Consider the following 14,038-nt stretch of genomic DNA (forward strand, 5'->3'; position numbering starts at 1 on the left):
GCCGCCATCCCCGCTGCCATCCTGTCCGGGGTTCTGCCCCTCCTGTCCCATTCCCACTCACCTGGTGTCCGGTTGCCGTGGGAGCTGTGCCTGTGGAGCCTCTCTGAGAGCCGTGTCCCTGACCGTAGTGCACACACACACAGAGCCTCTGCCGCCCGGGTGTCGACAGCACTCCCTGACCCTCTGGTGGTAACGCCCTCTTTTTCTGTCTGTCTCCCTTCTCTCTCTCTCTCCCTGCCCATCCTTTTCCATTTTCCTTTCTCCTTTTCTGTCTTCCTTAGTCCTCTTTAGCAGGGAAACTATTTTTTGTTACCAATAAATAGTTTTCAGATACAATGTTGTCTCACTTGCATTAACTTCATCCTAGACCATCTGTTTAAAAAGATTTCCTCACAGCTCCCTACAGTGGAATGCAACACAAGCAGAATCTTTTCTAAATCCGTGACAGCAGGTTTTGTAAATGCCTTTTGGAATAAAAGGCTAACCTAAAAGAAACAGACACAACCAATCCTCACAGGCACAGCTTCCAGATTTTAAAAAAATAATAAATAAATAAATAAATAAATAAATAAATAAACCTTCTGGGAGCCACTGAGGTGAGATAAATGTAACTTAAGTTACCATAGGAAAGGCTGTAAGCCAAAGAAATTTTCATCTTTGCTTGGATGTGAGAGGCTTTTACAGCTGTGCTCAACTCACCTAACTTCAGACATGTACCATCATGACTTACACCATCAAACTTCCTGTTTCCAAGCAATATTAATGCCTCCCCCTAGGGTACTTCGGCAAAATCTGCAATAAGTTGGGGCCAAGAGAACATTTTCCATCCAGGGAAGGCAGGACGATCTGCAATACACCCCTCTGATTTCAGAAAGCAAAATATTATGGTTCATGCTATGCCCAATGTGCACTACCTTGTCCTCTGAGTTTATATAAACAAGTTAAATACATTATTAGAAGTGGCAAATGATACTATTTAAGTATTAAATAGCACATCATATGAGCTCCAACAAACATGAACAGTGGCTCTACAGAACTGCATGGCCTGAGATTATCTGCTTGCTAGCCAAGGAGGAACGTGTGTTATTAAAGGACAGGACTGCTGCACTTACAACAATGATGGGTTTGAAGTCCAATAGTCAGGAATCACCACAATAGAAAGAGCAGTAGAAGAGTGGCACAAAGAGGAAAATTCTTCTTGGTGGGACTGGTGGTTTACTTCATGGCTTCCAAATTGGAGACTGCTACAAAATGCATTTATGGCAGCCACTGTAATCACTGTGGTGTGTGTACCTGCCTGTATTATGATTCAATGTTACAGTTGTAACACTTTGTCCTGGAAAATGAAGCATTGAGACTTGCCTGAAAGAGACATAGTCTCAAGAAAAGGGCACAAAAACTTGACAGCTTGACCGATAACAGACATTTTCAGTTCCCCCTGAAGTTGCTAAATAGAGCTTAAAGACTAACCAGCAAAATAGATACAAGAATGTAAAAGTAGACCCAAAGGATGTTAAACATAGCTGGAACCAGTAGATAATGAGGAACATAATGGCTTTTGTGGCAAAGCCATCTAACAAGAAGCAAGACCGCATGCCCTAAGAGAAGCTCAAGGTGAGGTCATCTACAACACTGGGGTCACTCAGTGGGTATGACCACCAAAGACCCCTTAGTCAACCCCATAGAACCACAAAAGGAAACCCAGATAGAGGTGGATGCACATAAATTAGTTCTAGGAAAAGTGGTGCTTGTGTATTAGCTAGACAATACATTGTAATGAATACCTGTGGTCATGATGGAATGAATAACTTGTTGTAAAGTTCCATGACATACCTGATTAGGGAAATATCCTCTGAGTGTGTTCAGCACACTAAGAATAAAGAATAAGAATACCCGCTTTCTAGTGCTTCAAATTGTGTTAGAAAGTTGTTTTCTAGCTGAAATCACCCCTAGTATCATCCTTGCCTAAATACAGCACATCTAGTGTCTTTGGTTGCAAGGCTAAATTACATCACCTTGTGTTCCAGCGTGTCAGCGTCTGCAGGAAAACACTTGTCTGATGCTGTTACCTTACAAGCAAAGCCGCAAATATGCATCGTAAAAGCAAAAATCCCTGTGTACCCACATTCCTTCACGGCTGCACAGCACTGTGTGTGAAGGGTCAGTGGAGACCCTGCCTGAAGGGTCCCTGCTCAGGAGCCAGGCCTCAGCCAGCCCGCGCTCCCGCTCCCAGCCTTCCATCTCCTTACTGAGCGTAATGAGCGCAGACGCCGAGGCAGACAATTTGCGCAGGTAGCGGCTGCAGACAGACAGGCTTCCAGCATGCGATACCCGCTCCCTCACGGGTGGGGCCGGCCGATACACGGACAGCCCCCAGCCGCAGTCCCGGCTCGGGCCCGGCTCCGCTCACACGGGGCCCGGCTGCCCCTGCGGCGGGGCGGGGCCCGGGCGGCTGAGCTGGGCCGGCCCAGGCCCGGGCCCGGGGAGGTAAAGGCGTAGTGCTCTCCTGAGAATTTGTCCCCTTTCTTGAGTTAAGGGGCATCTTTTATGCGTTATTTATCACCTCAGGAACACACCGGAGAGCAAGGCTTTGTTATCCTTGTTATCACCACACTGACTTTGCAGTTACGCATGAATTTCAGAAGGCATTAGGCCTGGATTTGGGCACGAAGGGTGGAAAACTGCTCATTTCCCGTGGCTTCTTCTCCCCTGTGTCTAACAAACCTTTCCCAATCACTTCAGGCTCCTGGGATGGAGAGGGAGAGGTGGTGGTGGTGTGGAAAGAAAAAAAGCACCTGCAGTTTTAAACACCAGATGTAATCTACAGTAAACATTGCTGAAGAGAGACAGCCTTTTATGAATAAGACTACGGTCAAACAGAGCCTGTGCTGTGGCACAAAAGAATCCCAGCCACTTATTTTTGTACCCTCCAAATTGATGGGGCAGATTTGTATTAGACTAGCAGGATCATCCCCCCAAACTTTGCACTGGTGAGGCCACACCTCAAATCCTATGTTTAGTTTGAGGTCCCTCACAATAAGAAAGACATTGAGGTGCTCAAGCATGTCCAGGGAAGGGAAAGGAGCTAGTGAAGGGGCTGGAGCACAAGTGTGATGACAGCCAGGGAGGGAGCTGTGGAGAAAAGGAGACTTGGAAGGGACGGTATCACTCTCTACAACCACCTGAGAGATTGCAGTCATCTGGGGGTTAGCCTCATCTCCCATGTAATAAGCAATAGGACAAGAGAAAATGGCCTCAAATTCTGCTAGGGGAGGTTTAGATTGGATGTTATTAATTTTTTTTTTTTCACCAAAAGTGTAGTCAAGCATTGGAACAAGCTGCACGGAGAAGTAGTGGAATCACCAGCCCTGGAGATATTTAAAAGCCATGTATGTGGCTTAGGGACACAGCTTAGGGGTGGACTGGGCAGAGCTGGGTTAACAGTTGACTCAATGATGGTAGAGGTCTTTTCCAATCTAAATGATTCTATGACATGATTTAATGACAAGTCTTCTCAGCAGTAAGCTTCAGGCAAGTGAGCTTCTTGGAAAGAAATTTTAGAACATTAATATACCCTCATTGTTTCATGCCTGATATATTTTGACTGGCAAATATATTAATGACATTTATTTGACCAGTGTGTTTCTTGTGGTTGAAGAGACGGCGGTTGTAACAGAGAGAAATATGATTTGTGTAGTTGAGGGCAATGGCAGAACATTGCACCTACCAGTTTTCAGCTGGAGTGGCTGATGTTGGTCTTCAAGTTTTTAGTTTTATTGCACTCCAATCCCCACCTTCTTCAGTATGTATAAACTGGTGGCATAAGTGCCATGAAAGAAGAGGAAATAGAAAAGGAAAACCTTTATTTGTCTCCAGATAGAAAGCTTTTCCTAGCTGTGCAAGAGGCACCTGCTCCATGAGACACTCAGTGGCTGTATTGTGGTCTGCAAAGTATCCAGAAAAGTCCTGGTGCTTCCGTGTAACCAATAAAGGGAAAACCTTAACATAAATTTTGCCTAATCATCATTTTTCAAAGACAGTAAAGCATTCACAGAGATGGAAAGTTGGAACGTTGTCTCGTTGGATGGGAACAAATTCATGCAAAAGTGAAAATATTCAATGGCTCTTTAGAAACATTTTTGGAGTTAAAAAGACTGAGTCTGCAAATGCAGACTGGAAATTAAGTATTTGTGTTGGTAATTATAATTTAACATCTTCAAAAGAACAACATTCACATGCCAAGGCAGTGCCAGTAATGTATTGAGATGGATGCATTGCTTTCTTTTAAGGGAAAGAGTAATAGGAATTAATTGCTTCCAAATTAGGTCCCAAATACATTTTTTCAGTTTGCTTTCACATTCTTGCCTTGTTTATTTTTCTTTTTGCTTTGTGGAATACATACATTTTTGGTTGTCACAGCTGTCTGGTTTTTTCTTAAATTTTTGTATGAACTAATATATACCTCCCACCTCCCCATTTAAATACATTACTTGAAACCAAGAGCTTGAAAGTTCTAAATTATTTTCAAGGTTTGATAGACTGGATGTCTGGCAGATAATCAGGTTCCTTTCATAAATACTGTTTACAAATGGCTTTATTTATTTAGTCTTTCCAGAGGTTTTGTAACTCTTTATTGCCTTTATCCAAAGATAATAATTACTTACCTGCAGGTATTTTATATGAAGGACATACCTTATTCCTTGATTAGTCTGCAAGTAGTAACTCCTAAAAAAGAGCAGGATGAACATTTTGCCTGTGCTGAATGTTTAGATTACTGTTTGAGAATCCATATTTCACCTTCCTGACTCTTATATTGGTGACTTTGCAACACTAAGTTTCTTAATTATTTTTGATTCTTTTTTTTCTTTTAGAAAAAGTGCACATTAAGTACATACTGGATGAAAGAAAATATTTTATATTGTATGCATTTATATATGCTTTGTTTTTATTAAAAGTAGAAAATAATGAATTCATTTGTTTCAAGTGTCTAAATAATATAGTTATAGGCTTTTAATGAGTGAAATCTGTTATTAATGTAAGCTATGTATATAAACATACATATAAATCCCAGTCAAGCTGGAAAAAAAAGAGACAAAAGTAATTTAGTTTGGACTTTAGGAAGAAAAGTACATATACCAAGAATAGAGATTTCTTTTTCCCCCAGTCAAAAGGGGAACATATTGAAGTATTCTAAGCATAAAGGTGTAAGAAGTCTTGTTTGGTAATAGGAGCATGCCAGTGTGTGCAAGGCTGGGTCTCTGTTTCTACTATATAATGTTTTTATTATATTTTACAATATAGAAGTGGAAAAGGACCTTATCCACGTGGAAGTAAAACCAAACTGCCTTTAAGATGACATAACAGCAAAATCTGAATCATAAATGCTGTGCTTGCATTTGTTGTGTTTCTGTAAAAGAAAGAATTTTAAAAGAGGTGTATCAGAATATTTAATGAAAATCTCTGCCTACAGAATATTTATGTGCCTTTTTGCTGTCACAACATCATTCTGCTTAATCCTGTAGTGCAAGATCAGTCCACTGATTCTCTCTGGGCTTTACTCTGTTTATTTTGTCACTGTCATTCATATGAGGATGTACTATGGCAGTTTTATGCCACACATCTCCATATGACTTCTAGTCTTTGCAAAAGGTTACTGCCACATAACTATCAGTTTTTCAGCAATTAGTAGGTAAAGGGCATTGCAAAATTTAAAATCCTAGGGTAACATATAAAGAGAAAACATCTTGGGAAGCAAATTCTGCACGCTATCCTGAGGTGACAGTATAAGACTACAACCTAGACCAGTATTCCCAGTGGAGTCAGACATAACCAAAAATAACAATGTTTTCCTGGTTCTGTGAGCTGGAGCTCTGCACACATGCAAGGGGAGATAAAAGCAGCAACTCAGAGCAGGCCTGAGATGTGTCTGCAGTGGGGCAGACTGAAATGTAGCTTAGAAATGTAGATGAATTACTGCTAAAGTCAGTGAGATGTGCAAGTAAATAATTACCGTGCAGCCTCCATATGGTTGTATTAGATACAATGGAAAAACGATTTGTATAGGAGCTATAAATCTATTGATTTATAAGATCTGTAAGTAGCACAAGGTGATGCCTGACTTTTTGAAAAACCTAACTGACAAAGAAATATACGTGTTAGAAATGAAAACTGGACCTGGCTGCAAATTAGCTTCTAGGGTAAATGAGCACACAGTGAACTTCAGTTCATTCCTGATGTACATTAATTCCTCTGCACTCATATAAGGAAAAAAAAATCTGAGTGAGGTTTACCTCTTTTTCACTCTTTTTTTCTAGGGTTACTCTTCTCAAATTAGTATGTGAGATACTATTTAAAGTCACAGATCTAATAGCATCCTAATTTATATTAGGATATATATTAAAAAATATATATAGATAATGAATTAGCTTGCATTTTGTTGTCTCTGTTTGAATCCTGAGTAAAAAGTGCATTACTTAAATACAAATCTCAGATGAATTACATAAAATTAGAAACTAAATTGTATTAATTAAAAAAGGACAAAGCCTACTACTAAGAAAAATTGACTGCTTTTCATTAACCAAGCTGTCCACACAGAAACTGTAAAGGAAATAATTCTTTATCATTACCCTGAAAAAGGCATAACAAGGTCTTAGATAAATTCAGCTGAGAAACTAAAACTAAAAGTTACCTGAATTAATTTTCATGGTTTAAAACCTAACACTAAACTGAAAATCATAATCATATTATTTTTGAGAAGAGATAACAAGTAGACAGAAAAAACCATCTTGCAGTTTGGAGTGTGTCCAAATTCTTAGTGTAAATAACAGTATTTACACTATATACTGAGTATGTAATACCAAACTATTATTATTAATAATAAATTAACAAATCTGTTATAACACTAAAACTCTATGTTGGTAACTCCTCTCACAGGGAAAAATTTGCAGAGTGAAAAATGTACGGAAAATATGATGCAACTACATAGCTTTTTTGGTCATCACGCTCTTCACAATATTCACGTTATCCTCTTCACTGGATAATGAATCTCTCTGCTAAACCAACCTTCTCTACTGACTTTTCTTCCCCCTCTCCCCCCAAGAAAGCTTAGACACGAATAATGACTACTATACAGAATTTCTAAGCACTTACAAGGGGTGTACACAGTCCAAGGAAGGTTGTCATCTGAGAAAATAAGATCCTCTTGGCATTGTCTTTTCTTATGAAAGAATGTTAATGGCATGTTGGAGACTGCCAGCAGTACCTCCCCAAGGTAAGGCAGTTTTCAAGGAGGAATGACTCTACACAGACATGAATGACTCTGTCCAAGCCACATCATTAAAAATGTAATGGTTATGGAGACCATATGTTTTCCTTGTTACAGAGGTAGTCATTAAATTCTGCCTTTTCCAGTTATAAATTGATCTTGTAGTCAGGATAAAAACTCAGTGAAGAAAATAAAATAGGTAGTTTTAGTCTTCTTTTACACATATGTTCTAATAACAGCTTTTTAAAGAAGCATGTAGCACAGGTTTTTTTGCCAATTTCACATATTATAGGAATCAAATACAGACCCACAAATTGAACAATTTTTTGCTAATGGCTCACAAAAAAAAAAATATCTAGGTAATACAGAACAAATTCCCCAATGAACTGTAAGTTAAAATACATTTTAAAATGCAGAAAAATTACAGACTTTGAATCCACAGGCTTACTTCAGGAACAGTGGCTGTGAAATGCACTTCACTCACAACACTTCAGTGTTAGCTGAAAACTTCTTTAATAATCACAAAATTGATATTCAAGAAGCATGAGCAAGAAACTGGCAAAGCATCATGAAGACCATCTAAATAAACAGTAATAGACACATCCAATAGACTTTCTCCACAAAATACACATTTCCTAGACAAGATTATAACCATTGCTCTGTAGCTTACAAGGCTGTTTCTAGTGACTAAGCCTGGTATATTTTTTGCTTATGAGGTTTAAGTCTTGCCAAACTGCATCTGAGTACATGACAACCCACAGGAGCAACAATTTAGCTTCAGACAATTCATACACCCCAGCTTGGCACACATAAGGGTTTTTTGAAGGCTCACGAGGTTTTTGAAAGCTTCACTTGACTTCTCTTTGTTAGGATGATCCTGGGTAAGTCAACCTGTGAAAGTGGAAGTTGCAGTTTTAAAATCCAGTTTGCACGCTCACCTCTGAATTCCTAGCCAGGAACTTGGCACCACGCAAGTAGACTTTTCTTTGTCAAGCTTTTGTTAAAGGTTTTGTGCATGCTCTGAGTCTGTTCTGTGTGTATCAGTGGATGTGAGAGTATCCACATCACAGCACTGCTTTCAAAAGCGAGCTACCTGGAGAGGAGTGGAGGTGAATCCCTAAGTGTCTTGGTTTGACTCTAATCATAGAATGCTTTGAGTTGGAAGGAACCTTAAAGATCATCTCATTTCAATCCACCTGCCATGGGTAGGGACACCCTCCCCTAGACCAGCTTGCTCAGAGCTCCATCTAGCCTGGCCTTGAAAACTTTCAAGGATGGAGCATCCACACAGCATCTTCTCTGAGCAATCTGTTCCTCTTTATGAAAAACTTAATACTTAAGCTCTCTATGACTGTTCCAGTTGCAGCATTTTTTTTTTCCAGAAAGTAGTCTTTTGCTCTTCAGTACCATCAACTCTTTAATAAATTCAGAAATAAGACATGTTTTGGAAATGATCAGTAAACTAAAAAAAATACCCCACTGTCAGCTTAATTTTAGCTCGAACTTCTGCATCCTGCAAAAGGAAAAATAATCTAATACCAATGCAATATTTTAACATAACAGAAGAACATAATGGAGATGATTGCTGCTACAATCATTCTTTTAAAGCTCTCTGCTTAAAAATAATTACCAAATTTTCAATGATGAAAGAGCCTTTGCTATTTAAAATAGGCTGATCTGGGGGATCTTCGTACCTTCCACACAAATAATTTTTTACCAGATAAAAAGCAACAACAGCACATTTATAAGATTGCAAAGAGTATTGGAATATATGGTTTTCATAGTTTTTAAAGAAAATAATAGAATTTAACACTTTAAACTGCTGAATATGACTAAGCACACAGTTCTTGCAGGCAGCTCTATAAAAACCATTTAATTTATCAACTCTGACTCAAAAATTATGTATTTAACATAGACATTTGCTTAGGTCAGCCAAAATTATATAAATCAAGCTCTAATAGATTTAAATGTCCTAAAAGATTTTTGTACTGGCTTTATCAAACCCACATAAGATTGACCATTTTTATTAAATATAGAACTTATACATAGACCAGACTCCGATATCTTCATTTTCTCCTTGAAAGGACCATTTAAAGCCTTCCAAAATCAATGCTACTGAAACAAAATCAGAATTCTGCCATATTTCAAATACAAAAATGTTTATATTTTTCTGAAACATAAAAAGTGTCAATAAGTCATATTTATCATAGGAAACATTAGTGTGGATTGTAAAGTATCACAGTCTTGTTTCATTAGATGACAATTTACAGGGCACTGAGTGGAATGAGTTATATTGTAAATAACCACACATCTCCTGCTTTGAAAAGTAAACATTCTGCAAACATTTACTCTTTTGGTATGCTGCATACACTGGAATAGTTTCAGCTTGACCAAACATTAGCTACTGCAAATAGAATAGTCAAGCTGCTTAAGGCATATTCAAGAAGCTGTACTTTACACAACCACTTCTGTTTTTCTATTAGGATTTGACTGCTGCTCTCATATACCTAAAAATAAAGCACTGTCATGCCATTTTTGTTTATTTTCTGATGTTTACAATTCATGTTATAGCAAACAACTCAAAAGTGGGTAAACAGAGACTAAAACTTTCTTTAAGAAGCCTCTGGCCACAAATGGAACTGCATGACATCTTTGGGGGAGCCTGGTCTCAGGCACTTCTGGAGCTTGGTCCAGCTCAGAAATGCTATTATGAGCATTTGTGTGCATACTATAAATAATTAGTGAGCACACAGACTCAGTGACTTGGCTCACTCTTGTGAGTTGTGCCATCTGTCCCAAGTGGCAAGGAAAGTATCACAATTAAATTAATTATTAAAGAGCTAGAACTTGTCATATACTTTCTAACTTGAGAACAGAAGAATAACACTGAGTGGTTCCACTAGAGTCAACAATTAAAATATTTCCTTTTTTCAGAAGATCTTTAAAGACAGCGAGGACTTAAAAATGCAAAGTGACATCTAAAGTATCTTGCTAGTAGGCTACACTTCACTGCCTTCAGCAAAATGAGCTGTCTGGTTCTGTAAGTACCTACCTTCACAAGACTTTCCTGGTGCCTTCAGCACTCTAGTCCAAACTGACTTATGCTGACCCACTGCACTGCTGAGTAACTTACCCACTGAATGGTTTGTGGACTGAAGTGTAACTAAATGGGAGCAGGTTTAACAAGAACAGATCTCAAAAGTACATCAGCTTTTCTTCCAGTGCAATAAGCACTTACAACAGCTTAAAAAAGAAAACTCTGCCCTACAAGTCCTTTTGTATTGTTGCTTTTAATGAAATTTGCTTACCTCATGAGTTCGTAAATTTTTATTTGTTTTTACTGAAAAGCAAGTTATTTCACTTGGCAGGGGCTACAAACTCAATTTTTTGCTGAAAAGACACATTTCAACAGAATGTTTTAAAATCAACAGCCTCTTGAAAACTAGTAACAAAAATGTACTTTAACATTGTTTTCAAATATTTATTACAACAACCAATAAACTCTTTTCATCCAAACAGGTATTCTGCCTGCAGTGTCTGTAACCTAACAGCACATTACCCCAAATTGTCAGTTAAATAGCAGTAAGTCTAAAAACCCAAATAATCCCCACCCTCCATCGCACCAGGCACTTTTGCTATTGTCTAGGACCACAAAGTTTTATTAATAACTTAGCTAGCAAAAGTACAAAGTCACCAACAAGAAAAATCAATGTGCTTGCACAGACAAGACCTTTTCATCTGCTTTAGAAACATGCTCCCGGCTCTCAAATCTGGGATCCAAAACTCTAATCACCACTAGGGCTCATTCTTTTTGCTATAAAAATCTCCACCAGCATTCTCAGGATCTGACATAAGCCTTTTTGGCTGCTTTTTTAGGGTTATGATAGCTTAGAGTCACAGATAAGCAAGCCTGGAAGTACAAATCCTGCCAGAATAGTTCCCATCTTTCCAAAAACCAAATGAAAATCACAGCTTAATGTAGTGGAACAATTTTTAACAAGCATATAATACATATCATTAGAAAGGAAGTTAATAGAGGGCCAGAGGTTTCACCCTGAAGGATTAACAACAAAAGCAATTTAAGTATTTGCTACACAGGAGTCTGGAAGGAGCTGGCCAGCACCTCACTTCAACTACACTTAGGGCAGGTGAGCCACAGCAGAACAGGTGATACAAAAACAAACAACAGGGAATCAGAGATGAGAAAGCTTACTTCACTTTGCAACCAAAGATGAATGATATAACAGAGATTTTTGAATAGGGGATATTAACTTAAACATACCTCGAACTTCCTGGTTTATACAATTGTGCTATTTGTTTAGAAGGTAAAATAAATAAGGTTTTCCCATGAAGAAGAATGTATTTTGGTTGAGTTACTATCCCTGGAAATGTTCAAAAACGAGTAGATGTGGCACTTCTCAATACGGTTTAATGGGCGTGGTGGTATTCAGTCAAAGGTTTGGACTTGATCTCGGAGCTCTTTTCCGACCTTAATAATTCTAGGATTTGTCCAAGGAGGTGCTCCTTCCAGGCAGACGCCAGGGCTGTGCCTTCCAGGGGACCGGCGGCAGGGCTGGGGGGTCTCTTGAAGCCGGGGGGAGTCCGTGTTCAGCTGAGCCGGGGGCTCCGGTCTCAGGCGCGGAGATAATCATTCTTGAGGCGGCTGAGGCGGGCGCCGTGGCTGCGGACGGTGAGGGCCAGCAGGTCGTACTTGTCGCGCAGCCCGCTGGAGACGTGGCGGGTCTCTCGGAGCAGGGCGCGGGCGTGCAGCAGCAGCCCCAGGAAGCTGTCGCCCAGACGCGACTCCTCCCGGCCGCCCTGCTCCTGCCCCTGACGGAATTTACCCTCCAGCTCGCTCAGCGAGCGGTCCGAGCTGGAGTAAGCGTCGCTGATCTGGGCGGACTCGCGGCGCAGGTAGGCACCGTAGCTCTCCTCCCCGTCCAGGTCGTAGGAGATGCTCCTGCCGATGCCTTCCAGCACCCGGCCCGCGTCCTCCACCTGCCGCCCCAGCACCGTCAGCTCCTCCCGCAGGCTGAGCCCGCCGCCCGCCGCCGCCGCCGCGCCGCACCGCCGCTGCTCGCTCACCCGGAACAGCAGCTGGCACCGCTCGGGGTCGTCGTTCTCCTCGTAGTCGCCATCGGGGACGAAATAGTGGTGCAGGCTCCCGTTGGACATCTCGGGGTACAGCGGCCCCTCGAAGTAGCCGCGGCAGAGGCTGCAGAGCCACAGCAGCCACACCAGGCGCAGAGGGAGCGGCATGCTGCGGCCGACGGGCAGCCTAGGGCCGCCCGTGCCGCATGGGTGTCCCCGGTGCCGCCGCCGCTGTCCTGGGCTCGGCTGCCGAGCTCCACAGCGCGGCCGGAGAGCTGGCGGCGGTGTGGGGCCGAGTGCGCCGCGCCGCTCTTAAAGCCGGCAGCCCCCGCTGAGGGGGAAGCGGCCCCAGGGCCGGGCCGGGCCGGGCCGGGCCTCCCCCCGCCCCGGGCACCGGCCTCAGGGCTCCCGCGAGCACCGCCCCCGCGGGGACATCCCACACGTAAACCTTCTCCTCTTAATAAAGAAAAACCCCTAAACCTGGCGTTACTCAGCTCTGCTCTTCCTCCCGTTAGAAATGACTGCTCTGTACAGCAGCTCAAACGCAGGGCTTGGGATAGAGGGGCTTCTCCAAGTTGCTCAGGCCGCGTGGTTTGTCACTGATAAAAAACTTGGGATGGGAAAAGATGCAGGATGAAGTATAAAGTGTGAAACAATAAACCTTGACAGGGTAAGATGGGAAAATGAAACACAAAATTTGTTCTTAAAATATCTGATGTGTTAAAGGAAAACCCATTACAGTGCATCCTATAGGGCTGACTTCATAAGAAGCGTTTCTTTTTCATGAAACCGTATTTTGGATGACTCTAGTAGCAGAATTGTGGCACAGCTGAACCGTGAATGTAACTTAGAAATCTGTCTACCATTTTTGATTTTTAAATCAAAGTGAGATCACAAAAAGAAAGGGTCTGTAAAGTTACCAACTCCTTTCATGTAATTTTCCTCTTTCATGGAAAAAAATCACCACCTAGCAAAGATTATACCAAATCCTGCAGTCATCCAAAGTAAAAATTCCTGCTGCTGTTTGTGGGAGATTTGCATGCAACAATATTTGTATTATCTCTACAAAGTAAGTACTTTAACTATCATCTTGACACTTTCTGCATGTTGTAAATAACTATGGTGCTTACAGTTATTTTAACTTTTTAATTTTCGGAAAATAAGCCAGACACTTAAGATGTATTTCTGCTTTTTTCACTATTATTCTGGAAATTGTAGATTATGGGCTTATTATTATTGCTTATGGGGTTTATTATGGTTTATGGGGCTCAGAGGCCGTTGGTTCTACCATTTCTTATGCTGCCATCATTTTAGACACCTATAATTCAAATGCAGTTTCAAGACCCTTCCCTCACATCAGCTTCATTCTGTAAACACAAGCTATCCTGTCTCTGGGCACATGTGAAGCAAATAGCTGCTGTAAAGATCAGCTGCTCATCTCAATTTCAAGTGTACCGAGCTCCACAAGTTGCTCCCTTCTTTGCTGACTATTCCTGGAGAGGATTCAGGAAGGCACCCATTCCCATTTGTCTGGTAGGTTCCTGGGAGCTCAGTGATGGACTTAACTACATAGCCAGGCCCTTTAATGTAAGACACATACTTCTACTGAGTGCAAGCTCTCACTTTTGTGTGGCCTTTAGTACTTTCATGATAACCTGTGATATCAGTGTGCCTGGGTATTGA

The 14,038-nt window shown here is 41.1% G+C and overlaps 2 protein-coding genes across 5 annotated transcripts in view; both read right to left on the reverse strand.

Moving 5' to 3' along the window:
• BBOX1 (gamma-butyrobetaine hydroxylase 1) overlaps positions 1-2,404 on the reverse strand; it is a 34,106-nt gene extending 31,702 nt beyond the window's left edge. Inside the window, exon 1 of one of the 4 annotated variants that reach the window (XM_088058283.1) lies at positions 2,250-2,404. The gene's annotated coding sequence lies outside the window, so the exon portion shown is untranslated. Of the gene's footprint in view, positions 1-61; positions 168-1,112; positions 1,129-2,015; positions 2,220-2,249 lie in introns of those variants that run through there. The other 3 variants (XM_088058281.1, XM_088058284.1, XM_088058282.1) reach the window with 3 other exon arrangements.
• Positions 2,405-7,651: 5,247 nt separating this feature from the next.
• FIBIN (fin bud initiation factor homolog) lies at positions 7,652-12,716 on the reverse strand. The gene is made up of 2 exons (XM_088058178.1): positions 11,547-12,716; positions 7,652-8,155 (listed from the first exon to the last, which is right to left on the reverse strand). The coding sequence occupies exon 1, from the start codon at positions 12,521-12,523 to the stop codon at positions 11,897-11,899; it is 627 nt and encodes a 208-aa protein (XP_087914304.1). The 5' UTR covers positions 12,524-12,716; the 3' UTR covers positions 7,652-8,155; positions 11,547-11,896.
• Between the last annotated feature and the right edge of the window lie 1,322 nt (positions 12,717-14,038).

This window comes from Pseudopodoces humilis, chromosome 7, assembly GCF_049639895.1.
Source record: "Pseudopodoces humilis isolate 2021_Gansu_Grassland_sample_001 chromosome 7, ASM4963989v1, whole genome shotgun sequence".
NCBI lineage: Eukaryota > Metazoa > Chordata > Aves > Passeriformes > Paridae > Pseudopodoces > Pseudopodoces humilis.

What these genes read in the sequence shown, in the direction of transcription:
- FIBIN (XM_088058178.1), bottom strand. Translation starts at nt 12,523, where the DNA reads ATGCCGCTCCCTCTGCGCCTGGTGTGGCTGCTGTGGCTCTGCAGCCTC.